Consider the following 27,270-nt stretch of genomic DNA (forward strand, 5'->3'; position numbering starts at 1 on the left):
GTGGACCTAGATTACTTTGTAATGTGCTGTCCTTTTTTTAAGAAAGGTGCCTTAAATTGCACTTCAAGTCTTTTTCATTATGAAAAAATAAATAAAATAAAAATAAAATTTTGTCTTCATTTAATGTATAACAACACGTTCGCCTACTAATAGTAAGAAAACATTCAGCTCAAAGTATCTGGCAAGATACCTTGAAATGTATACACTGTACCAATTACAAAATAAAATTGCATTAAATTGTGTTCTTAAATCGTAAATGGCCATATTAGACATTAGGAGTTTTTTTTTTTTTTATGGACAAAAGAATTTTATAAAATAAATGAAGATGGAAAATGAAGATAAAGTAAATTTAGCTTTTTTTTTTTTTTTTGTGCTCATTTAAAAAAACGATCCGATCCTTGACTCAAAATCCATGACCGATCCGAACCGTAACTTTTGTGATCCATTGGACCACTAGTAAGTACCAAAGACAATCTCCTGGTACTCATGCGAGTACCGCATGAAAAAAAAATTATGTGCACCCCTGCATATGAGTATAATCCTTTTTTTTTATCCAGCGTAAACTTGGATGATGCAAGAAGCTGTGAAACTAAACTTGCACAACTCAGAACCCTCCAGAGGTTGAGCACATTCTCAAGCATTTTTTTTGTGAGGGGGGCGGTGGGGGTGCGGATTTGGGGGACTCTCAATTTTCTGCCTGAGTGATCCTCCACTGCCAGCCTCGTATCTTTGTGAGCACAACATTCACTACCTCAAATAAGAATTGCTCATCCGCATTAGTTTTGCTTGACATTGTTTTGCGTTCCATCATGTTTTTACATCAGGTTATTAGGTACCCCCTGCGCTTTCCAATAAGACTAAAAACAAATGAATTTGATATGTTTAGCTATTTCAGTCGCTACTTTTCATCAAATGACAGATTTTTTGAAAATGACTAGGCTACTATAATATGTATTTATTTATTTTTTTTATAGCCATATTGAGTTGTCATCAAAACCAATGACAAAAGTGAGATCCATTTTTGCGGATGAAAAAGAGAGAAAAATGCTATAAGGGAAAAAAAGAAGCAAAAAAACATGATTAATATGGAATTCATTTCGATAAGAATAATTAAAAAAGAAGGCAGGTACATTAATTCAGTGTTAAATGTTAATTGTATAATTTAATAATATTTGTTAATACTTTTAATATGCATTGAACAAAATCATTTTTGATTTTTAAATGAAATGACTTTTTTAGCTAAACATTTTGAATAGCTAAAAGAAATTCAGTATTCAAGTATATTCAGTCATTTCACGTAAAAATGTATGTAAATAATGTGTTTCCCTTTCAGCTGAAACAATACAAAAAATATTCATTCATGTTATGTACATGAACTAAAATGATTTTAAAAATGTAAAAAGCACAGTTAAATAAAAAAAATGACAGATTAATTAAAATGGTATATTTTATGATAAAGAAACTTACAAATTAAATGACTTTTTTTTGGTCTTTATTTTCTTAGCTGAAAAATTATTTTATTTTCTTTCAATGAAATTACGTCATTTTGAGCACCAAGAGAGGGCCAAAATATTAGGAACAGCTCCTTGATAAATTTTGATACAGCTCTCCATCAATGGATTATGCAGGTGTACCTAATGCACCTCTTGCATCTTGAATTTTTGTCTGCATTTTTCTCCTGAACAAAATGAAGTCATTCAAATGTAAAAACAAAACAAAACAAAAAACAGTTACCTTGTCACTAAATTCCATTAAAAAAAAAGACAGTCCTTTTTTTTGAATGTATTGCATTTTTGTGCCTGTGATGCGACAAAATCAAAAGATAAAAAATGTTCTCTGTGTTGTAAATGTTTGGATGAATGTCTAGATTGTACTATTGTAAAGTCTGCACGTGGATGTGTAATGTGTGCGTGTGTGCATCTGTTGAATTAGTGGTGTGTTTTTTATCTGTCTTTTAGCAATCTCAGGACACACTTGTTGTCCTGCTAATTTGTGAAGGGCTACTCATCACATGACCTGTGGTTACCACTTTGATTGTCTATGATTGTTCCCTTGATGTTTTTTATTGGTGTCATTTGCTTTATTTGAGGGCTTGGAAGTCTCAAAATGGTGAAAAACTGCTGTGCCTCCAGATAAAAAGACATTTTTTGCACTCTGTTTTTACTCACATTTTTCACGACCGGAACACACGGATCAAAGGTTTTGTCTCTCGCGGCACAGAAGGCCTGTTGCTCTCAAATATGGTTTCAAAATGTGTTAGTGAACACTTCTCCTTTGCCAAGCTAATAGTTAGGTTAGACTTAGGCTGCCCACAATAAAAGGCCACTCAAAAAAGTGTGGCTTTACAATATTGGATAGTTATACAGTCCAACTTTGCTCAAAGGCACACCTGTGCAACGATCATCTTGACATGCCACACCAGCTGTGAAGTGGATGGATTTTGTTTTGGGCAAAGGAAAAGTGCTCACAGATTTGTAAAAACAAAAATTATTTAAAAGAAGCAGTACTTTTGTCTACATAGAAAAGGTCTTAGATCTTTGAATTCAGATCAGGGCTAATGGGAGCAAAAACAAGTTTCTATTTTTGTTCAATAGAGAATCAAATCAAAAGTAAGCAAAATACCTTGCTCTAAGATAAACGGGCACAACAAATCTCAAAATTGCCTAATAACTTAAATTTACATTCAATTTTATTGCATTTTGAACTTTTTTGAAATTTCGAAATTTTGGAGTTGTATTAAAAAAGTCAACATTTGCGTGGAACATGGTGACATTTTATCATGATTGTTTATCTTTTAAAATAATGTATAAATTCATTTCAAGTGACATCAACATTTACATATTTATCTTCATTTTCTGACCTGCAAAACTTAAAATGAAAAGCAAATAAGAACATCTTGAGTTCAAGTGAATAGCACAAACAAACGTCACAAACAAACCAGAAACCGTTCCAAAAGTTTTTGCACTATACTGATAACATAGGGAAAGGTATGGGGGAAATTAATATATAAAAAGCGGTTACGATAGCACAAACGCAGGTGAAAATCAGCCAAGAACAGTTTGCACAGCAAATGCTTCTAATGAAATTCAGTCCTTTGTTGAGCTGAGTCATATTGAATATCCATTCAAAATTGTTTTATTTTTGCTGATAATTTAAAGAAGAAAAAAATTGCAAAATTGCAACATATAGTATGATTATCATTACCATCGTTATTTTTTAAATTACAAAATAATATACTGTAGTCATTTATTACAGTTAATTTGCAATGTTAATACAATAACAATGATCACAATATACGATAATCGTTAACAAGTTTTTGCGTTTTGATGAGAACTGAAAAAAATGGTGAAGTCCCACTATACGATAATCGTTGACAACTTTTTGAGCTATGATAATACAAACAAAACAGGTGAAATAATACATAACGGTTGACAACTGAGTTACGATGATCATGAAGACAATGATCAAAATATACGATAATCATTACTAGTGTTTTGAGGAGAATTTTAAAAAACTAGTGAAATCCCAATACACATTCCTCATTGACAACTTTTTGAGTAAGGATGATAGTCCAAAAACCTGGTGAATTACGTTATGCTAATCATCAGCAACTTTTTGATTTACTATAATACAAAAAAAGACGGCAACATCGTAAAATTCAAAAGTTAATGGGTTTTAGAGTTAAGATGAGAATACCAGAAAAAAAATCGTCACAATGTATGACAACTATTAACGTCTCAGGTTACAGTTGTAACAAGACACACAAGAGGCAGGTCTGGAAGTTTCCTGTAACCTGAAATGTAAGGTCAAGACTTACATTTAACATCTTTCATGGCATCACAAGACAACTAAATTAGCCCAAATCAAATTATCGTGGACTCTCTACCTGGAGCTGGTATTGATTTCACTTTTGCTACCCACAATGCCTTGCCCCGGTCAAATGCATTTACGGAGTTATCACTGTGTATATCAAATGTGTGCGAAAGTGTGCGTATGGAGTTCTCATTTCTGCCTGCCAAATGTTGCCTCCCGCTTCACGCTCATCTACTGGGATTTGACTTTTTGTGTATGTAAACAGGACTGAATTGCTTGCTACATTCAGCTCATTTTTGTCTCGCGTGTGGTGCATCCGTGCAGATGCGGTTCTTAACTCATTCACAATAAAGTTTTGAACCCGCTTTCGGTTTCAGTTATTGACACAAACAATATCCCAAATATCGGCTCAGTAGTGCCTCTTGGAACTTGTTGGAAATTGAACCCTGAGACAGTTTCACCTTACAACGTGACCTTCGGCATGTCTAACATAAGTAGGACCACGAAAAATCTTAAGTACCCAGTGGTTAGGTTTGCCTTTCAAAAATAAATCTACAAAAAAAAAAAAAACTTTAAGAGGCCATACCTGAAAAAACACAGGAAGTCACATTTTTAAGAAGAATTCATCCCCCAAAACGACTTTACTTAGTAACATGAACCCATGTTCAAAAAGGCACAAAAAGTCTGCCATTTTGGTTTGGAACACCATTTTGGCTCTGTAGAACTCTCCGGAATTTCTACACTAAAATGTTGCCATTTTAATTTAACAACATGTCATTGTCAATGGCATGTCTATCATGAGTAGACCTACAAAAAAGTCTCAAGAACCCATGGCCAAAAGGACACAGGAAGTCAGCCATTTTGGATTGACACGGCCATTTTGACTCAGGAGCAGCTTCCATTATTTTCAAAAAGGACACAGGATGTGTTTTAGTTTAGTTTTAAACTGCCATTTTAGGGACAATTTGGCCATTTCCAAGGGTCCTTCAGAGAGAAATTTAGAGATGAACTAATGCACAGATTGCTTCGTTTGTAAGTAGGATCTTCAACTTTTGCATGTTGGTAGACCCTTTTTCCTTTTTGTTGTTGTTGTTGAATAGCATAACACTGAATATAAAAAAAAAAATCAAACTACACTAGTAGAAGGCAGACATAGTAAGTAAGGAAAAATTGAGAGACTGTACACAGCTGCAGTGTTGACATGCAAATTGCCACAGCAAGACAGCTGAATCAGCCTTTTTTTTATCATTAATTTCGGCTCAGCACAATTTTGTCTCACGTTGACGTCATCCCCTTTGGCGGAAAGCAACAAAAAGCTGAAAATAGTTGCGTCAAAACTGCCATAACAATATTCACATGAGTCTATTTCCTCAGGCAGTCATGAAAAGCTTTTGAATTTGGAGCCTCTTGTCGCCACCAGCTGGCTTTGCCGCTGACGTTGCAGGGAAGCTTTCATACATTTTTTGTGAAAAGACTAATCAGACGTTCAAGTGGGTGAGAGCCACACTGCCAAAAGTAGTTGTGCAATGAGAGTCAATCCCATCAATTCGCGGAAAAAGTGATTGATTTTATTTGTTTGTTTTGAAGGAGGTTTTGTGTTTGTGGTCTTTAGTGCCGTGCACAAAACAGCGGTGACTCGAATTGAGTAGCGAAGTGGCCGTTGAAACGAACATCGTATCAGAATTTTCCTGTTTCAGTCAGAACGGCTAATAAAAAACTGTTGTCAGAGAGGAATGCTTGCATGTCACATCCCGTCTACCCAATCTACATGAGGAGTTCACATGCGCGATAGCTACGCACGTCGCTTCATTCGAGTTGACACCTGGAAGCAGTTGTGGGATTTTTTGCTGGCCAATGCTGTCCTATCAACAGGAATATTCGGGACGGCTAACGCTGTGCTAGCAACAAATGAAAGGGTGTTTCCAAACTTTGACGCCGTACCTGAGAGACAAACTAGCTTCGCGCTAGCAAGATGAGACTAGTAGCAACATAGATGGACTTAAAATGGGACCAAAGAAAAAAAAAATCATTCTTTGTTTTGCTGTTGGCTAGGGAACAACGTGGGAACTTGTATGCTAAAGTAAGTTATTTCATACTAAAAAGCAGAGCTGGGCATTTTGTTGGGCTGGGCACTTTGCTCGTAAAAGTCGGCCGAAGTTTGCAGTCGGAATCGCTAACGGACGCTCAGGATTAGAGCCGAAATGGGCAAGACGAGATGGGTATAACAAAAAACTAGTTTTTAATGATATTTTTTTTCCCGTACAAAAATTGTGATACAGCGTACACAATTTGAAATGATCAAAAAACGTATAAAACACGGGGAAAACGTACAAATTGACAGGTATGGATTAACTCATATCCCACAATCACAATATTAATCTGAATGCCTTGTCTCAACTAGAGGGCCTGCACAGAACATATTCTGGAAAAAAATATGTTGGGATTTACTTCCCTTTAACACATGTGAGAGTCGGCCTTTGTCCTCGGTCGGGAAGGGGCAAAAATAGCCGATTGTCTTTATGCGAGTACCTAGCCTTAGTTTACAGTCCTTTATGTCAGAGCAAGGCCACAATTGATTTTAAAGGGGGTTTGAAGCATATGAACGCTAACATTGATTCATGATCGATTAGCCTTAGCATGACATTTTCATTATTGAATGGATGTATGTTTCATCGCTGCGGGCCACAATTGATTTTCCATTGCTTTTTGTGCTGGAATATTCTAACATGTCACTCCAGAAAGTAGCTCAAACAAATGTAGCAGGCTGTGCAACAACATTGACGCAAGGATAGGGTCAGTAAATGACGGGTCGCCGCTGGCGTTGGTGCAAATGCGTCCACATGTTAAGTTAACCTTGGCGTGAACACGGCAGATGTGTTTTATTTTTAACTGCCGAGGCCCTTGTTGTCTTTTTCTGGGTTGCACTGTCCTCATTTCACACTTGAACCATTCAGACATTTTGATGTAAAATAACAGCTGGTATGGTTAGAGCAGAGTTGGGTACCCAGATAGCAAAATATGGGTGTATCAATGTTGAAAAATGGTACTTTTCAGTTTAGTTTTATTGCAAAATAATTTTTACTTTTAGGTATGTTTGTTTCTTTTATTTCTATCTTTTACTGCTTGTACGATTTGTTTATTTTGTTTGTTTCGGTTCGTCTGAGAGACTTGTGACTCCTTTTTCACCAATTCAACATAACCCCGAGCAATGTTTGAGGAGAAGCACAACATCCCTGGCCTCACATTCAATATACATGAACATGCTAGGAACGTTAACGCTATGAAAAAGAACAGCTGTGTCATACACTGTCATCCGTGTCTGCCTAAAAATGTCAACATTTCAGCCTGCAAGAACTCAAGAATTTTAAATTTGGTGAAAGGGCATTGTAGATTTTAGGATTATTCATCATATATGACAACCAAAAACAACCAAAATGTAAGAACACAATCGAAATGAAACTATATATCCCCCAAAATAACATTTAAATGAAAAAATAACAATAAACGAAAATAAAAACTAGAAAAATAAAAGGTAAATAAGAATATAAAAAGTCAAAGTATATAAAAAAAATGTATTGAAAATGAATAGGGACTCAATGAACAATAAGTACAGACACTTTGCGTCAATTTAATGTCTTCTTCCAAGGCAAGGGCACGTCCTGGTCAACAAACACATTCTCTTTTTCACTCTTCTCATCAAAGACAGAAAATCCCAAATTTTCCTCGCTTCCGTTGCCCGGACGCCAAATCTTCATAACCCGGTTGCTCCATTTTTGACGGCATCCTTTGTTGTGTGCCGCCTCGGTCACATTGCCGCCGTCTGACAGCGTTGTCGCTTCCCATTTCTCAAGAGGCGTCAGCAGCTTCCTCCGCCGATTCCCAGTTGTGCTCGCTACTTTTTTTGCATCCATGTTTTTCCCTCTTTTTTCAAAGTATTGTAAGCAACATCCGTACCCTCACGTCATGGAAACCCACTTTTTCTTCCAATGCCAATCCCTTCGGACTTGATAAAAAGAGTCTGTTTGCTGCCAACCAATACAATATGATACAATCGCGGGACATCGTCTACAGTATTGAAATGTTTTAGCCGAATAATCCAATTTGAGTGTTCAATCAACCTACCAAGCATGTTTTTGGAATGTGGGAGGAAACCGGAGTACCCGGAGAAAACCCACGCAGGCACGGGGAGAACACCTAAACTCCACACAGGGAGGAGCCACGATCTCTGAACTGTGAGGTGCACGTGCTAACCAGTCGGTCCCCGTGCCATCCCATGGTAACATAAACATTATAAATTAACATTATCTGTAAGTCATAATGATCCGACTTGAGCAGTCATTCTGGCTTTTTAAAGCATTGCACTAATTCCTAGACAGTGATGCGCTAACACATTAGTCGTGTCCTAGCTGGTCAACCATGTTAGTATGCGGGTGATCTGGCGTCGCCAGAGTTACAATAAATATTAACTCTAAGTCATAATGATGTCTTGAGCTATTATCCTGGCTATTTAAAACAATGCTAAAGATTTTTTTTAAATAAATGCCTTGAATTTTTTTGGGACTAATAAGAAATGCACAATTTTGCACTAAATCCTAAACAGTGACGTTAGCATTGAAGCTAGCACTAACGCCACATGAGTGTTCTGGCTGGTCCACCCATATTAGTGGGTGGGTGATCTGGGGTTGCCACGTTAACAATAAACATCTGTAAGACATAAAGAGCTAACATGCTGGGTATTTAAAGCAACACTAAGAAATATTTTTCAAATTAATGTCTTTCAAAAAGCTTTTGACTAATGATAAAAGCAAGCATTGCACAAAATTTGAGACAGTAATATTGATGCTTTCTAGAAGTGTCCTGTCTTGTCTAGTCCACTAAAAACAAGATAACAACAAATTAAAAAGTCTGTTTATGTGCTTTCTGCATATTGTTGCTGTAAATCATTACAACAAAAATATTTTTTTTAGAACCTAGAACAAAAAAGCATAAGGAAAAAAAAATGGTAATACATTTGCAGTTGTTGTGACTTACACCTTAATGACTCCACGAACTTGATATGTCATTTAATTTGAATCTAATTATGTGTCTTACAGTAACTGACTTCATTGAACAAACACAGTGCACAGCTTCAGTTAGCCTCCAGAAATCAATTAAGTGGCAGTCGGTGGCCAATGACTCCCACACAGTCCACGGGTGTCCAGTCATCACCCGTGGTGGTTTTATGATGTGCCACGAGAGATGTTTCCCCCCCACCCCCCACCCACATCAATCGCCACATGAAACTTGAAAAACAGCAAATGGGCTTTTTTTCCACAGCGATGATGCCCCTGTAAAAAATGAAGGGGGAATTGAAAGGTTTCGCAAACACACCAAAAATGGGGGTGGGGGGGGGGGGGGGTGATACTGCACTTTTACAGAGATATGATCTTTGGGCATTTTTTGGGTACGCACTCTGCAGATTGTATAAACATAAATGAACTGTTTTTCCAAGATGGGAAAGAAATAGCATTTTTAAAAACCACAAACTGTACATCTTTCAAATGGCAACTGCTTTTCCCAGTCAAATCGCTTCTTGTTACACCTCTAATTAACACAAGCTGGAAAAAAACAACAGCAACAACAGGAACAACAGCATAGAGGCGGACGTGTTGATTCTATCCTTTATTGCTATGTGCTCCCCATTCCAACAAACAGCATCAGTAGTAGTGTACACTTGAATCTACACAAAATACACAAGACAAGCACAATGGAGACATGACAATGCACAAGTTGTATGGATACAGTACTGGAAGGAGGCTCAGGGGTTTTGTCCTGCGCGACTAGCGTCATTACAAAGCTTGGCAGCGACACACGCTGCTAACTAAACTAGCGGTTAGCATGAAGTGCTTGTCGGGTCGCGGGGTCAGTTGCTACAAACAAAAACAGCTGTGAAAAGACAGCCTGGTGACAAACATCTCAAAATTGAGCGTGTATATTTACATCTAATTGTTTGCAAAAAACAATGTCATTTCTAGCCTAGTTCTTTTTTTTATTCATTAAAAAAAAAAAGAAAAAAATGAAAATGTTGCTGGAAAAATAAAACATGTTACTGCGCAAACAGCACCGCCCCTTCAATAAATATGTCTGCACTCAATGCTATCTATATACACATACTATACATTGTTGTACATTGTGTTGTGTGTTTATTGCAGTCAGATGCATGGAGGTTGTGAGGAAATCCGTTGTTGTTTTGTTGGGTTTTTTTTGGTGTTGTCTTCTTCAGCCATCAAAAATACTGTTTAGCTAATTGCTAAGATATCGGAAGTGAGCAAAGTGAAGTTATAAATGGAAGAAATGGGCAGAAATAGTGAGACGCTACATGTTAATCTATTAGGTATTCAAGTATCAAGTATGAATTCCGCTCAAGGCGACATTGGTATGTCAACAGGAGTTCAGAACATGTGTGTGTCATGTGTCACCTTCCACTCCGCTTACCCTGTACAGGGTCGCGGGGAGGTGCCTATCCCAGCTGACAATGGGCGAAAGGCAAACTTCACCCTGAACTGGTCGCCAGCCAGTATAGGGCACACACAGACACTGTCACTGAGCGGGAACCGATCTCACGCTGCCCGCACACAAATCAGGTGTGTGTACCACTACACCGTCAGCAACCCGAATTCAGAACATTCTATTTAAAATATTTTTAAAATAATAAATCAACAAATTGATCTTTAATTTGGCCCATTGTCAATTCAAGAAATGTTGTGAACATACCCATCCAAATTAAGAATCAGATTAAGATCTGTGACCACGTTAGCATGCTAAAGTGTTAGCGACATGTTAAAGATGGTGGCGACAAACTAGAGATGCTAACATGAGTTAAGTAAAAGATTGTTGACGTGTTCCTGTTTTGTTTGTAGTTGAAACAGCATCGTTACTGGATGGAGCAAAAGCTAAGCTAGCTGTGGCTGCATAGTTCCCAAAAGGTATAGTATATATTTTTAAATGAGGATTGAATTTATTCTGCTCACTTTATTTTTCCCTTTGCCTATTTTTACTTTTTAAAAATAAAATACACAAATTGTAGCTGTCAGACCAAAAGGTACAGGAAGACGATCAAGGAGTTCAGAACACCCCGCTCACAACACAAGTTTTTAAAAATAAAAATTGACTAATTAATTGTTTCTTTGTGCCCTGGTTAATCAAAGTCATTTCGTGAAATGTCCTTCCATACCACATGCGTGACTGCGTTAGCCAATAGGCCTACCACGCTAAAGGAGCTAGCATCATGCTAAAATGCTAATTTGTGAGTAAAGAAAAGAAGAGTGACATGCTTTGGCAAATATGTTCTTATTGTGTATTGTTCTTGTTGTTGTCAAATATTTTTACCAAACAAAGCTAAAGCTAAGGTTGTTGTGGTTGTAGCTACCAAATTTCCTGGCTTGCCTTAATTTTTTCCTTTTCTTTTGTATTGTATCGCAAATTTGATTCACAGTCAATTAAAGAAATGTTGTATCCCTCGTATATACAGTATGTTTGTGCTCGCTTTCATCCTTTAGCTGCTAAAAATGCAGCAACATGCTAAAACGTTAATGCGTAAGTAAACAAAACAATTGTTTTGGCAAACATATTTGCGTTGTGCGTTGTCATCAAAAAATCTTTTTATTGAGTGAAGCTAAAGCGACGCTAGCTGCGGATGTAGCTTTGGAAAGTTACAGCTGCTACATATTCGTAGATAAATACACGTATGTTAACATACAGTAGCTTCATAACGTTAAACACTGAGATGGTAAAAAAGAAAATTCATCCAGTTTTAATACTGATTATTGTCATGTAATAATTCCATAACACCTTGTAGTCAGTATGGAAGCACCATGAATCAGAATTTATGTAAAATGATTTTTCTTTATGATTTTCGACTGTAATGTCAAAAACATTGTGCGTAATGACATGTTAAAACAATTGTGATATATTTTATTTGTATTCCCAGTTAGAATAAAATGAGGATGATGAAAAACAGTTGCATGGTTGTTGTTTTTTTTTTATTATTTTTTTCTCTTTTTTGCTTTGTTTTTATTGTTTTTATTATGTATGTTGTATGTATTTGGATACGTTTTATGTGGAAACCTTATCTGATTTTTTTTTTTTAATTGTGTATTATTTTTTGGGGTACTGTTGCCATAAGTTTGGTTGTGTTTCTAAGTGTTTGTTGAGAAAAAAACGTATATACATACATATATACATACATATATACATACACACATATATATATATATATATGTATATATATATATATATATATACACATATACATATATATACATATATGCAAGTAAAACATTACATTAAATGCAACCTCGGTCTGTCTGGTGTGTGAACATATACGTCCCCAAAAGTGACCCGCATGTGCAGAAGAAGAGACGACGTAGTGTTTATGGAAGTAAATGTGGTCCAGCGTGTCGGGGCATTTCTACAGTGAAGCGATTTGGTAGAAGGTAGAAATACAGTATTTGTGGTAATGATGATTCGAGGCTTTTCGATCTCATTTCATGGAAACGTCACATAGGATGATGTCCCGTCATTGCCGCGTGTAAAAAATGAATCGATCTATGTGGCTGAATTACTACTATCACCATAAATGTCCACCTTATGCTTCAGGTTTTCAGTGGGATAAAATTAAAGTCAAGTATAAAGTCAATACTGTTACTCAAAAGAACTTTGCAGATTGGATCTCCCAGCTCCCAGCACTCTCCCTCCGCCAGCATGTATCGCAATTTGGGCTTCGGATGACGTCGTGTCGGATATATGCAACCTGGCTGTTCGTACTGGGTTTGCGTCGCAAAAAATCCGGTAGGTATCTGATCTGGGAACACATATGAAAGTGACCCAGGTTGGATTTGAAACAATCGTAATTGAGCCGTTCAGACTGTCATAAAAAAATCGGATACAGGTCGCATATGGGCAAAAAAATCCGGTCTGAGTCGTATTTGCCTGCGGTGTGAACCTAGCCTTTTATTTTGTTAAAATATATTTGTACCAGTGTTTAATCTCTGTGCATATATTATACCGTACAATTTTTCATTTCTATTTTTTGGTACCATTGTAAATTTTATTTGACGTTCATGAAAATGTGTAGCCTTTGTTTGGTTGGTCAAAATCTACAATGTCTTTGATGTTTATTCATCAAAGAAGAAAAAAAAGCGAGGGATCTGTTTGACATCCGGAAAGAGTTTTTTTGTTGTTTTTGTTTTGTAATCCGAACGTTTTTGTTTTGGACAAATACCAAAAACTAAAAACAAAAAATCCCTTTCAATTTTTTTTGCCCTTCTTGAAATAACTGCCCGGCTTCCTATGTATTTCAGTTCATTAACTCGAAATAAAGTGAACCAGCACCTCTTTGTTTGTGTCTTTGATTATGATGTCGTTGTTGTTAGCGTGAGAAGACTCGGAAGGATGACGCTGCTGTGTCTGCGTAGTCCCGTTAAAATATGCGCCGCTCTCATCTCTCCACTTGCGAGTACGTGGCGGGCCACCGGCTGTCGGCGAAGACGCTGCCTGCGGGCCGCTGCCTCTCGACCGGAGCGGCGTCCCTCGGGTTCCTCCGGGGCGCTGACGTCGTTTTGCCTTTCTTGGGTGGGGCGGGCGTGGTGACCAGTCTCGATCGGCCGGCATTTTGTTGTTGTTTACCGCCCTTTTGCTGCGGTTTCCCATCCTTCTGTTGCTGTTTGCCGCCATTTTGTTGTTGTTTCCCTCCATTTAGCTGCGCTTTGCCTGTGTTTTGCTGTTGTTTCCCGATGTTTTGTTGCTGTTTTCTGCCATTTTGCTGCTCTTTCTCGCCATTTCGCTGCTGTTTCCCGCTGTTATGCTGCGTTTTCCTGCCATTTTGCTGCGGTTTAACACCATTTTCTTGCCGTTTGCCGGCGTTTTGTTGTTGTTTACCGGCACGTGTGGCATTGGCCATCAGCGTCTCCAGCAGCTGGGAGGCAGAACCGAAGCGTAGGTGGTCCTCGGGCTCGGAGAAAAGAGCACCGCCGGTAGCGCGTTTGCTGCACGACTCACAGCAGAGTTTCTTGTAGCCCGGAATGGAGCAGTAGCGAGCCAAAACCTCCATCTGGCAGAAGATGGATTTGTCTCCGTGGCAGGGCTCGTCTGAAAAAAATCAAAACGCGTCAACATGTGAGAGTAAAGCGATAAACATCAAAGAGAGCAACGGTGAATTATTCAACAAGACACTGGAAGAGGGTGACTTGTTTTTACAAAAAAAAAAAAAACTACACTGACTGATGTTTACCTGGTTTAGTGAGGACTCATTTGTCTTTGCCGTGCATCTAAATGCATGCATTACGTTGGCTAAAGACTAAATGGTATTTGATATTCACTAAGCATGTTCAATATGTTTTTGGTGATTTTGCAATCAAAACAATTATTGCAAAATAACGCAACATTATTTCAGGAGGAAACGAAACCTTTGCACTTCCGGGTCGTAGCTTTAAGTGTGCAGTAGCTATGGCATGAGCATGAATGACGGTTTGGAGAGACTTTCAACGCTCTCGAGATGTCCCATGTGTTGGACCACTAGAGGGCAGACTATGCCCGTGAGTGCAATATTACTGCAGGAACGCACATTGGAGAGTTGTTGCAGGGATTTAATAAAGGCGGCTCTGTGGTGTCGCAGAAGAGAACAGTGCTCGAACACGGTCGACGATTACACGGACGGACGAAAACCCACTTGCGTCCTTGCTTAGTCCGCCCTTTAAAAAAAAAAAAAAAAAACTCCTCATCATCTGTCCCCAAAATGGGCGTCCGTCCGCGACAGACGGATGGACGGTTCCATCCCTGGGAGGAATGCTAATTTTTGCTAATGTGGAATGTGAGATGAAAGACTCCAGTTGCCATCTGGTTACTCCGTGCATAATAAGTGCACCAGAAAATGACTGACGATGGTTTCTTTTCAAACTGTGGCCATGTCGATTGAGGATTGCCATGGAAATAACAGAGATGCTGCACTAGCTAACGTACCACCAACAGGAATTGCAAAACCTTAACTTTGAAATACAGTAATTCAATTCATAATATATACATAATAATGGTGAAAATCTGCATGTAATTCATTCCCATTATATACGGGGTGGAAAATTAATACATTTTTTTAAAACCCAAAGTTTGTGAATAAACAGGGATAAACTGCCAATAAGTGGCCACCCCAAAAAGTATGATGCTCAGTGCTATTAAAATTTTAAATGTAAAAAAGTTTACTTTCATACGCAGATATTATATGTAGTTGAGATAAGGTACAGTTATTACATACTGTTGCTTTAAAATGATTTGACTATTGGGATTTCCCCCAAAATAAATCAAAGCATATGTTTAAAATGCGTGTTTGACATGTGAACTACTTGAAGGCGTCTTCTCACCGTGGCATGGCCCAGGCCGGCACACTCGCACATTCTCCGGCTTGTCTCCGCCGCACTGGTCTCCAATTCGGCAGGTGACCAGTCGCCTCTCTGTGCCCTCGCCACAGGTGGCGGAGCACTGCGCAACAAGTGGAGATTTGCAATCGGTTGGTCTCATATGATCTCATATCATGATGTAATAATAACCCATGCTGTGTTTTATTTGGATTTTTTGGCTTAAAATGTGACCACTCTCCAAATATATAGATTGCGCAACAAACCAGGTGGAGTCACACCTCAAATTAAAGACCTTGAAGTAGACTGACTTTCCAGATTTGTCATCAATTTGTCATTATGCTTTTGCATGATGAGCTCATAACCTAAATACATCAACAACAATCCTCACCACTTAAGAGAAAAAAAAAAATCTTGTGCCACAAACCACAATAAGTCATACCTCAAATTAAAGGCCTCGAGGATGGCCTCTCAGATTTCTGACTGATTTAGCATTATGTCCTCATGTGAAAACATGTTTTTTGTACTTGAAAAAACATCCTCCACTGCTGAGAACGGTAAATATACACGCGGAACAAACCATATTGAGTGATATCTCAAATTAAAGGAATTAATGAGGGCTTTCAATATTTTGAATTCATTTGTTAACTTGTTTGTTTCATTCATTCTCTTAATCCCGATAAAGACTTCTTCAAGTGCGTCAGCCCTTCTTGCTTTTCGTAATGAGGAGCTTTTAAGATTACAAAGTTGTTGGCTGTTACTTTTGAACAAGTGCCACGTGTCTGTCGCCTGGGAGGAAAAGTGAGGCCGCCAAATTGGCAAAGCAGTCGGGCTCATGTTAAGCCACCATGAGATTGAAAAATATCAAACGCATTAATAATACCCTTCATATAGTTTCCCCAACAGGAAATAATGGAAAGAGCAATATCAGGGTTAGGGTCAAACAGACTTCTCCGTTCAGTCCGTTGTACCTCGGACCAGGCTCCCGTCCGCCAGTGCGAGGGGCAGGCGAGGCGGTTGCAGGGCCTGCGCGTGTCGGGCCGGTCGCCGCTGCAGTACTTGCTGTGCACGGAGCGGTTGGTGTCGTCGTGCAGCAGCTGGACGCAGCGCACCGTGCGCACCTGGAAGCCCAGGCTGCCGCACGTGCGCGTGCAGTGCTCCCACTCCTCCGAGATCCACCTGCAAGAAACCGGGGAGAAAAGCATTATAGACGGCGGTCTTGTTTTGTTTTGTTTTTTTTGTGTTTTTTTTAGGAGATGAGACATCAATGAGGACCGTCACAATCTGGCAGAAAACCTCTCCATATAAAATTAATCAAAATGATTTCAGGTCTTATTTTACACTTGCCATATTCAGGACTGTAACAGTTGAAAACGAGCACATTAAGCAAGTTTTATGCTCCTCCTACGAAGCGACGTGACTGAAGTGGACAATGGCGAAAAAGTGTCACTGCCCGAAGGGATCATAATGACAACACAGCATTAACATCGATTTCATCGCCTACGTCTGTGCGCTGCTTATGGTGCTGAAGTTTAAATGAGACATATTCTACAGTCCTGTGGATGTTACATTTCTGAATAATAAATGAAACTGTAGTCACAGGAATAACAAGCAGCTGGGAGATGGTTTTATGGCTCTTACCATTAGCGTACTTGTCTACAATTGTCTTTCTAATCTCCTGAGACATCTCACTCTTCACTTCCTCTGGTCCATGTTGAGTGTGGTACACACCGAGTCACCAAACAGCACACTGACTACATGTCGCCCTTATACGTAATATGCCAAATGAGTCTGAGTTTGAAGAAACCTGTGATGCTAATTAAAGGCGACACCTTGGTTGAACATGTTCATTTGGTCAAATTTCTTGAGGGGTGCCACCATTTTTGTCCAGGCCCGTTTCATGAGTTTGTTTTTTAGAATAATTATGTTGAACCACAATTCACAAGCAATGTCTGTCTGATTTTCAGTGGGTCATTTTTCACAAAATGTGTATTTATCATGACATTTTGTCAAATTAAAGTTATTTCTGTGACCTCTGTTGGTTTTTCTTTCATTAAAAGAGAGGGACCAGCCATTTTGCCCACATGTGTATGGGCTACATTTATGTGCAGCAAACCATATCAAGTCATATCTCAAATTATTGGCTTTGATGAGAGTGTTCCAGTGTTCAAATTAATTAGTCCATTTCAATTCATGTGATGATGTAACAACCAAGAAAAAATGCTTCTATGTGCTTGTGAAGGGGACCAATGTCCAACACTTAGTCAGTTAAAAAAAATAAATAAATAAAAAAAAAAATATATATATATATACATATATATATACATATACATACATATATATATTTTTTTGTGGCGTAATATGCGTTATATATATATATATATATATATATATATATATATATATATATATATATGTGGGTGGGGGGGGCGCACTCACTGAGGTTGCGTGCAGTCCTGCAGGTTGCACATACGGCGTATTGGTTTGGGCTTCTTGCCGACATCACAGTAGCCCCTGTGGACCATCTTGGTGTCGCCTTTCTTCCGACAACCGTACTTGGTGTACTGATAGCCTGAAATAATGAAGAAAAACAAAGGTTCTGTTCCAAAAGTCATCATCTAAACCAGGGGTGTCAAAGTCAAATGGACGGAGGGCCAAATAAAAAATTTTGCGACAAGTCGAGGGCCGGACTGATAGAATGTTCATTGACATTTTTTAAAACGTCCAGATTGGATTGGGTCCTTTGCGCCTGCTGATGATGTCACGCTTTATATTTCTGTAATATATTTCTTTGCCTCTATGTTTGTCACCCCCCCTGGCTGTTGTGTTTTTATGTTCGGAGTTACTAAATAAAAAATGAAATAAAGTACAGTACTGCTACTTTTGCGAGGCAGCTTGTACGTCACTTCCGCTTATGACCCGAGAAGAAGCCGCTGCCCGTCTTGTGAAACAATATCAGTGGAAAGTTTGCGTTTCTCCTGCCAAACTGGAAAGAATTTTCTGGATGACTTGGGCTGCAAGATTGTATGAACTGTACATAATGTGAAGAAAAACGGAGAGGATCATATGATTGGTATGATGTCTCCAGCTGACTCTATTTTAGAGTGGCAAGGTATAGATGTGGATGCTCCTGTCAGAGAACACGGGCCCGTATTCCACTTGACACGTCTATTTACTGTGGTCTGCAACAACACAGACAAAGAATAACCTAGCAACATCATCCAATGCATATCCATTAGTTAACAATATGCCTAAACGTTACAATTCACTGTATTAAGCAATCAAACAGCCAAACAATACTGTACATACAATACACATTCACGAGTTTCATCACTAGAACAGTAAGCATACTAGCCGAAATAACTAACTAGTGTTCATCAACGTGACATCACTCACGAGACCATATCTAGGCTATTATGTACAGCAGTTACCTGACACCAACTTAAATGATTAAACTCACCTTTTAACATTTACACACAACAACAAACGTGGTGAAACACGGGAAATCTGCAACTACTGAGTTTGCTGGCACGAACAAACTACGGGCTGTGTCGAAGGAGGAAAGAGAAAAAAAAAGTCACTCACTATCAGCACTTAGCGCTCGAAAATGTGATGATCAAACCACGTCTGTGTACTTGGAAGACGCTACAATATATTTTAAAGCGCGACGTCATCGGCAGGCGCGAAGGACCCCATCAGATCAGCTACCCACACCGGCTTGCTGCGGGCCGGATCGAATAAAGCAATATCAACCTAGGGGCCGTAGAAAAACCTTCTCGCGAGCCGGATGTGGCTTTGATGTGTGATCTAACATACGGTACATGCTGTGTGAAGTGCAAATGAACGACGCTAGCGTATTGTCTTTTAGATGGACAGTGATGCATTCTTTACCTCCGGCGCAGGGCTTGGAGCAAGGAGACCAGCTCTTGAGCGCCCACTCATACGTGTCCTCCTGGATGACATTGTTGTTGTTCACTGGCACCGAGTCTTCGTGGATGATGTACTTGTACATCAGAGTGGAGCGCGTTTCATTGTCCTTGGGTATGATCTGCCAGACGTGAAGAGGAGGCACAGTATGTTGCTTGAGAAGAAACAGAAATAGTTACAGCATCTTTTTCCTAGGTTTTCGAACCATGAGTCTTATATGAAGGTGCCGCTTTTCTGTGGATTTTTCTTCCGTTGCTAAGGGCGCTCTAACCGGAATTGGAATCAAAACTAAGAAAAACATCAATGCAAGGAAGAATATGCTACTTTTTCTTGTGCACGGACGACAAATTACAAACAGTTAATTACTGAATTTTCAAATACAAATTCTCGCCCCTTCATCATGGCACCTGTTATGTATTGATGACATCATTAACAGGATGCGATTGCAGGTGGAGGAGTTCAATAGGCGAATGCGCTAACGCACTAGGTTAGGAATTAGGTGGTATGCAGAAGTCGAGCAATAAAATGTGGACCTTAACTGACAAACTGGAGTGTGTTCGGTTGTTAAACGTGGGTCAAAATTCAACAGAACCCACACGAAGAAGTTCGGATGATGCAAGCTTTAAATTGAAGGCCATCGATCTAGCTATCAAGGAAGGAAACCGCGCTGCTGCACGCAAGCTTAGCGTCAATGAATCTATGGTGGGATGTTGGAAGAGGCAAGGCGAGGAAGTGAAATGAAGATAAGAACTGGTTATTTTCTCTTGGTTCTGTACCGTTTTAATCAGCAAAGTTGCTCCAGTGTTAAAAGGCACTGTTAGTAAAGAATCTGTTCAGGCACATACATGTATATTTACAGTTCAAAATCATTCTCTAAATGCAGGGAATATCGAATTTTTAAACTTAGATAGGTGTGTCCTATGTATATCGTTTTTTTCATTTTTTTTTTTTTAAATAGAGTGGCTGCAGCTTATATAAAGGTGCGGCTTATAGTCCAGAAAATACAGTAATTATGATTGCACTACCTTGTTGGACAATGTTACATTACTTTAATAACACAATATGTATATGTGTACTATTTTTATTTTGTGTGTGTATATATATACATTCTTTTATTATATATGTATTATTATTAACATTATTATGTGTCTGTGTATATATATATATATATATATATATATATATATATATATATATATGTATATATATATATATATATATATATATATATATATATATATATATATATATACACCCCCACCCCCACATACGTACATTGTACATACATACAATCATACATACATACATACATAGGTATTACGTACATACATACACACGCTTGCAGACGTGCACACACACACACACACAAACAGACATTTATATTTCCAAGAAGGTCCGTATTTAATTATATTTAAATGATCTTTGTACATCATGAAAAACATAGTCTAAAACATGTTGTAATTATTTATGACCGTAGAAACTAATTACCGACAGATGACTGATGCGGATTAGCTTCAGTTGCAGTTTTTGAATCGATTCTGAGTCATGGTCAATAGGTTCTGCTTTGTACAGAAGCACTCAGACTGAGCACCCACAGAAATTAACTAATGGCTTTCTTTACGCTAATCAAGTAGGCCTCTAATAAATGCCTTTTAAAGGTGAAACCGGCACACAAATTGTCCTCTGCCAGCTCTCTTTGTCACGTTACAATAAAAGTGTCTCACCAATGATTGTAATTAAGTCTGTTGCATTCATTATCCTATCAAAGCATTTCTTTTCCAACTGTCGCGTCATTTGTACTTTGAAGATTGACAAGTACTTTTTCATTCAAGCAAACGTGCCTTTCAAAAGTGCTATTTGGGAAGAGAAAGGACTCGTCTTTCGAATGTACGGGGCCGATGTTGAGCCAACTGAAATTAAATTGGATCACAAACATGACAGTGAAGGCTTTATTTGAAGCAAAAATGACGTTTTGCTTGTTGCATCTGAACATTGTACAACAGTTGGACTTCCTGTGGCTTTTCAGGCATGGGCTCTTGGTACTTTTTGGTGGCTCTACTTATGATAGACACGCCTACCAAATTTCAAGTTGCTAAGTGAAACTGGCTTCTGGGACTGAATTGTTGAAGTTACGAGTAGGTGCAACACAGCAAATTTTGGGGTAAAATTGCCGCTTCAAACCAAAATGGGTTAGACTTCCTGTGTCTGTACAGGCATGATTTTTTTCTTTTTGACTTTTTTGTGGCTTGACTAATAAAAGACTACTAAATGTCCCAGAGTGGGGCTGGCTTCAGGGGGCTTAATTAAAAAAAAATGCTGAAATGTCAACTTCAAACCACGGCTGACTTGCTGAGTCTTTTCAGACATGGGTTGTTGAGACATGTTTGTGGTCATGCTTGAAAGACAAGCCTACCAAATTTCCTGTTGCTAAGTGAAGCCGGCTTCAAGGACTGTTCTGAAGGGTTGCTACAAAACAATTTTGTGGCGTTAAAATGGCCACTTTAAACCAAAATGGCTGACGTCCTGTGTCAGCATGGATTTTTGAGAGACTTATTTGCAGCTTTACTCATGATAGATATCCACCAAAAATCACCCCAAAAAGTACATTTTTGGCTAAAATGTCCACTTCAAATCAAAATGGTTGAGTTCCAATTTCTTTTCAGGCATTTTTGTGGCCTTCTTCGTGATAGTGAAAGTGGCTGGCTTTGGAAGCTTAATTTCCAAACGTTCCACAGAGCCAATTTTTTTCTTGAAACTTTTTTTTTTTTTGGGGTCTACCTATGATAGGCATGCCCACCACGTTTCATATTGCTGAGTGTCAAGTGTAAAGCATACGTAAATGAAGGACACTTTAGCCATGTGGTGCAATACGACGGCCACTTTTTAGGAGCCATAGTGACCCTCCTCTTTTGAGAGGCTTGACTTTCTGATGTGATTTGAATCTTCACTGACCTTGACTTACCATACTATCTATATGGAATGTAGAAGTGATTTCCAACCAGGGTGCCATGGCACAGAGCATAAGTGGGAAATGATCCCATTTCACTTAATTTGTTAGAAATGTTCTAGTCGTTCATTTCAAATACATGTCTTTGCTAATCTATTTATGGCAGTAGTGTTTCGTGGCGGGCAGAACCATTCATTGCTCTACACTTGGATGTGTGTAGCAACCTGTTGCCATTCATACAACAGACTAAAGGCCTAGATAGACCAATCTGATGTTGGCCAACAGTGACAGACTACCCCCTGTGGCATTCGGCCGGCTGTTGGCACGTCACGCTGTAAAAATACACCGCAACGACAGACAGTGACGCTGACCATTTAAGTATCTTCTGCACATGTGTGAGATGTAATACCCTTCCATACCATCGGCGGCGGTAGTCACCATTTCTCGTTAGAAAAATCCAATCGGAAAGCTATTTGCCCGGGGCGGACTATTAAAAACGTAAACAATGCATTCAGCTATATTCTTCGCTCACGATGAATGGTGCACCAGTCAGGCACAGCTTTCTCGTGGGGTCCCGCAAGGGTCTGTACTGGGACATCTATTAGAAAATCTTATGCAGCTTTGCTGATCCAGATATGAAACATTAAAGCCACTCTTGAAGCCAATCTCAATTGGAGACATGAAATTTGGTAATTCCAAGAATGTCTGCAAAGATTTTCTTTTGAAACAGCAATTTAAGGTTATTTTTGACATTGCAGGGGTCTTCTAAAGAGATTTTGTCTGATTGCTGTTACATTTTGAACCACTTATAGCAGTGCTTTTCAATTATTTTCTTTAAACAACCCCCCCCCCCCCCCGGAAGAAGAAAACCTTCCGCACCACCCAACTCTCTTTTTGTCAACTTGATTTTGTCTCTTTCCACCTTTCTTTTCATCCCTGTTAAATATTTTACCATGGTGTCTGGTAGGGCTGCTCGATTGAGCGATTTTGAACCGAAACCGAATTTTCAGGATAAAACGATGTTAAAAACGTTCAAATCGGCACGTTCGATTTTGTTATTTTTGGTGTATCTAAGCCACCATAGTGACCTCTAGCTTTCCGCTTCCTCCCACGAGCGCGCAGTCCGAAACAACGACAACATCCATGGCTATACCGGCTATTCTGCTACTTTCTCAGGCAAGTGAGCGTTTAGTTAATAAAATAGATCTGTAGTGTCGTGTGTGCCCAGCCTGTACAATACAACCCCTGAGCCAGTAACTCAACGTCTGAAAGTCCTCCCTTTTTTTCTCCTCTACAACGGACCTCTGGTCCAGTCGGACTATGCATCCGTACTTAAGCTCGGCAGTGCATTGTATTATTGAGTGATGATTTTGCACTAATCATTGATTTATGTTTAAGTAAGACCGAGGAGAAAGGTGAAAGGCTAGTCACTAGCTGGTTGGCAAAATGACTTGCTGACAGACTGTTTGGTTTCCAGACTTGACTGTCTACCTTCTCTCATGTTGATGATTTTGTTTCAGATGGGATATGCACTTTCTTCTTTCATTATTGTTTTAATTCAGAAAAGATCTGAAATCTATTGTGTAAGTAAAATGCTGTTAATCCCAATGGATTGTTCTGTGTGTACTAAGTTAAATTGACTGGCATTTTGAGTTCAAAGAAAGAAAAATTAAGTTTAAATAAAAGACATTCAAAATGCTTCATTTTTCCTTATTTTTTATATTACAAAGAAATCGTAATTGTAAAATCGGGTTTGAGAGAAAATAATTGGGATTTTATTGTTAGGCAAAATTGAACAGCCCTAGTGTTTGGTAATAGTTTGTTCATTGTACTTCATATTTCTGTGTGCACTTGCTTGTTGCAAAACAAACAAACAAAAAATCCTACACCTTAGACTCTAAATTGCACACTAACAATGAGCTCCAATGCCACCTTCTGTAGTGGATTTACAATGACATTTTATTCTAGTACGGCAAAAAAAGAAGAAGCATTTTACCTGGGGCCACACGTGCCCCCCTCGGGCATCTTACTGCACCCCCCTATTTGAGAAGGACTGACAAATAGACTGATGAAACGTTTTGAATTGTGACCATTTCAATTTTTGTCATTGCATGTTTGAGCAGTGGACAACGCTAAATCGCCAAGCAATTTAATGATCGCCATTGCATGTGCTTTCGGGCATGAGAACGAAATTGACTACCATAAAACACAGCTGTCCTGACATAAGACACGTGAAATATATTTAAGCTCAAGAGTGCTCTTTGCACGAATGTGACATGTTTGGTAAACGGCATATTTAAAGACTGAATTCAATAGAACAATTTCCACAGAACGATCCATGTAATTTAGACGGGCAAATTGCGCCTCGTCACGTCTACTTAATGAAAATTACAAGGCTGAAATTAGCGTTGACGTGATGAAAAGATTGACGCTTACAAAAAAAAGAGACCATGTTTTCAGTCAACTGAGTAAAAGTCCCATGGAAGACGTTGCCACATTTGACATGACCCCTTTTCAGGCCATTTCCATTAAATTAAAAAAAATATCCTTCCATGACTATAAAGCAGGTTTCGCCCGCTGAGATGCAATTACAGCCGGATCACGACGGGTCATTCAAACACTCAAGTCCCTCTAAGTATAAATTGTCAGGTCTATTCCATGTAGACCTGGCTAATGGTTCCCCCGGTACTCCATTGTGATTCAGATTCAGTATTTGGCTGATTAGTGCACGAGCATGTTCTGCCCCCTGAAACCAGTTTCACTTGGCAATGTGAAATTTGGTGGGCATGTCTATCATTTTGTCCATTTGCTACCTATTTTAAACTACATTTTGTCACTCGCGTGAGGAAACACATTGTCTGCTCTATTTACACATTATTAACTCATTTAAAGTGTTTAACACTCAACTGTCTGAGGCGTTATAAAAGTCCGCCTCTTCATGTCATTTCCATTTCGACATAAAATTAAAAGATGAATATAATTGAAAAGGAGATTTGGTTAAAACAAATTCTATCCCTCAAACATCTTCAGCCATGACTTCAGCCATGCATTATTTTGTTCTTTCTGCATCTGAGAAGGTCTTCTTATGCTTACCCCAAATCCAGGACACTTCAAGCAAGCGCTCCGTTGCTTTTTGTTGTTGTGCCAGATGTGACGAGAACCCGACTTGCAGCTTGATATGATGATTTCACTGCATTTATTTTTATTGTTCTTACCTCGGTATACTCAAGAAATATCTTTTCAAAATTTAATTTGTTCATATTGGAGCCACAGCTCCTCTGTGTCGAGATGAACCAGATGAGGTGGCTCGGGCATCTGCTTCGGATGCGGCTGGTCGCCCTTTCACTCTACTCTACTATGAATTGATGATTTTCACCATCCGCTTGGCTTTTAGCAGTGAACTTTGAACGCGCCATTTCTATACAATATTTGTTCTTACAGCCGGAAAAGTGTGCACAATACATGCAGCTTGCACACAGCTCCAAAGGCAAAAATGAACACTCTAAAAACACTTGGGTATATAATAACAATATTTGGGGTCAAAAAAGGACCGATTCACTGCTTGGGTCACTTTAACCCAACTTTCTGGGTAATGTTCTCAAAAACAACCCCAAAAATGGGTACTTTTGTACAAAACAACGCAAGACGTTGGGTCAAATTGGTCAATGGTGCACTACTGTGCTGAGTGCAGTGTGAAAAACAGTTGGCGGTCCACAAAAAGAGGATTAATGCGCTGTACAGATGGGCAATGCGGAATTACAGCGCCAAACGTTGACCTTCCGTCACAGCGAGCGGGCGAAGCCTGGCGACATGGCTGATGACTGGCCAAAGAAGAAGAAGAAGGGCTTTATTTACCCCACAGTGGGGAAGTTTTCATCGTTACAGCAGCAAAGATATAGGTCACACAGAGACGGCGGCATAATGGAGCCGTCAATGTATAACATTAACAGCAAACATTCAAAATCAAAAACCAAAGTAAATATACGCAGTAACCATGTGTATATACACACCAACATGCATCTACATATAAAGTATGAAGAAACACTCATTTTAGCCTGTACATAGTACAGAGGTTAAAAAAATACTTTAAGTGACAGTGCAGCTGATATAAAAGGAACAGCATTGGATAAAAGTAAGAATACAGTAGTGGGGAATGTTGAGTATTGCACAATATAAGCTCAGGTGCAGGACACAATTGCACTAATGTCCGCCAGTTTGTAGAGACTACCCGATGTTCTTGTTAAACAGTCTGACAGCAGCAGGCAAGAAGGGGCGGCGGAATCTCTCCTTTGCACAGCGAGGGTGTAACAGTCTGTCGCTGAAGGAGCTGCGGAGTGCTGTTAGAGTGCCCTGGAGGGGGTGGGCCGGGTTGTCCAGCATTAATGACAGCTTGGCCATCATCCTCCTGTCCCCCACTGAGTCCAGGGAGCAGCCCGGGACAGAGCCGGCCCTCCTGACCAGTTTGTCCAGCCGCTTCTTGCTTCTTCCCGGGCCGAGACGCCAGCTGCCCAGGCGACCACTCCCTGGAAAATGACCGATGCAACCACCGAGTCATAAAGGTTCCTGAGGAGTGTCCCCTGAACCCCAAAAGACCTCAGTCTCCTGAGTATAGAGGGCGTCTGTGTTGTCGCTCCAGTCCAGTTTATTGTTCAGATGAACACCCAGGCACTTGTAAGTTGAGACTCTCTCAACATCTGTTCCCCGGATATTCACTGGTGCAGGTGCAGAGTGTTAGCGCCATCTCTTTGGATTTCCCCGCATTGATCAGGAGGCGGTTCTGCTGGCACCAGTCCACAAAACAATGAGTAAGTTCTCTGAACTCCCGATCATCTCCGCCTGCGATGAGGCTGACAATCGCAGAGTCGTCAGAGAACTTCTGCAGGTGACAGGTGCTGTAGTTGAAGTCCAAGGTGTAGAGGGTGATCAGGAAGGGAGCCAAGACAGTTCCCTGCGGGGCCCCTGTGCTGCAGAGGAGCACGTCAGACACACAGTCCTGTGTCCTCACATACTGTGGCCGGTTTGTGAGGTAGTCCTAGATCCACGTGGTGAGGTGGTGGGCCACTCCCGCCCGCTCCAGCTTGTCTTCCAATAGGTTGGGCTGGATGGTGTTGACAGCACTGGAGAAATCAAAGAACATGATCCTCACAGTGCTCCCCGCCTTCTCCAGGTGGGAGAGTGACGTGTGGAGGAGGTAGA

General features: G+C 39.5%; 1 protein-coding gene across 2 annotated transcripts in view; it reads right to left on the reverse strand.

The window, feature by feature from the left end:
- Positions 1–9,459: 9,459 nt before the first annotated feature.
- adamts3 (ADAM metallopeptidase with thrombospondin type 1 motif, 3) overlaps positions 9,460–27,270 on the reverse strand; it is a 116,264-nt gene continuing 98,453 nt past the window's right edge. For both annotated transcript variants that reach the window (XM_086030508.1, XM_086030507.1), the window contains 5 exons: positions 19,092–19,248; positions 17,640–17,772; positions 16,172–16,379; positions 15,207–15,324; positions 9,460–13,941 (listed from right to left, as the gene is read on the reverse strand). In XM_086030508.1, coding sequence (XP_085886634.1) covers positions 13,292–13,941; positions 15,207–15,324; positions 16,172–16,379; positions 17,640–17,772; positions 19,092–19,248 — 1,266 coding nt within the window. In that variant the 3' untranslated portion in view covers positions 9,460–13,291. The remainder of the gene's footprint in view (positions 13,942–15,206; positions 15,325–16,171; positions 16,380–17,639; positions 17,773–19,091; positions 19,249–27,270) is intronic.

This window comes from Filicampus tigris, chromosome 5, assembly GCF_054856515.1.
Source record: "Filicampus tigris isolate MCC_2025a chromosome 5, RoL_Ftig_1.0, whole genome shotgun sequence".
Taxonomy (NCBI): domain Eukaryota; kingdom Metazoa; phylum Chordata; class Actinopteri; order Syngnathiformes; family Syngnathidae; genus Filicampus; species Filicampus tigris.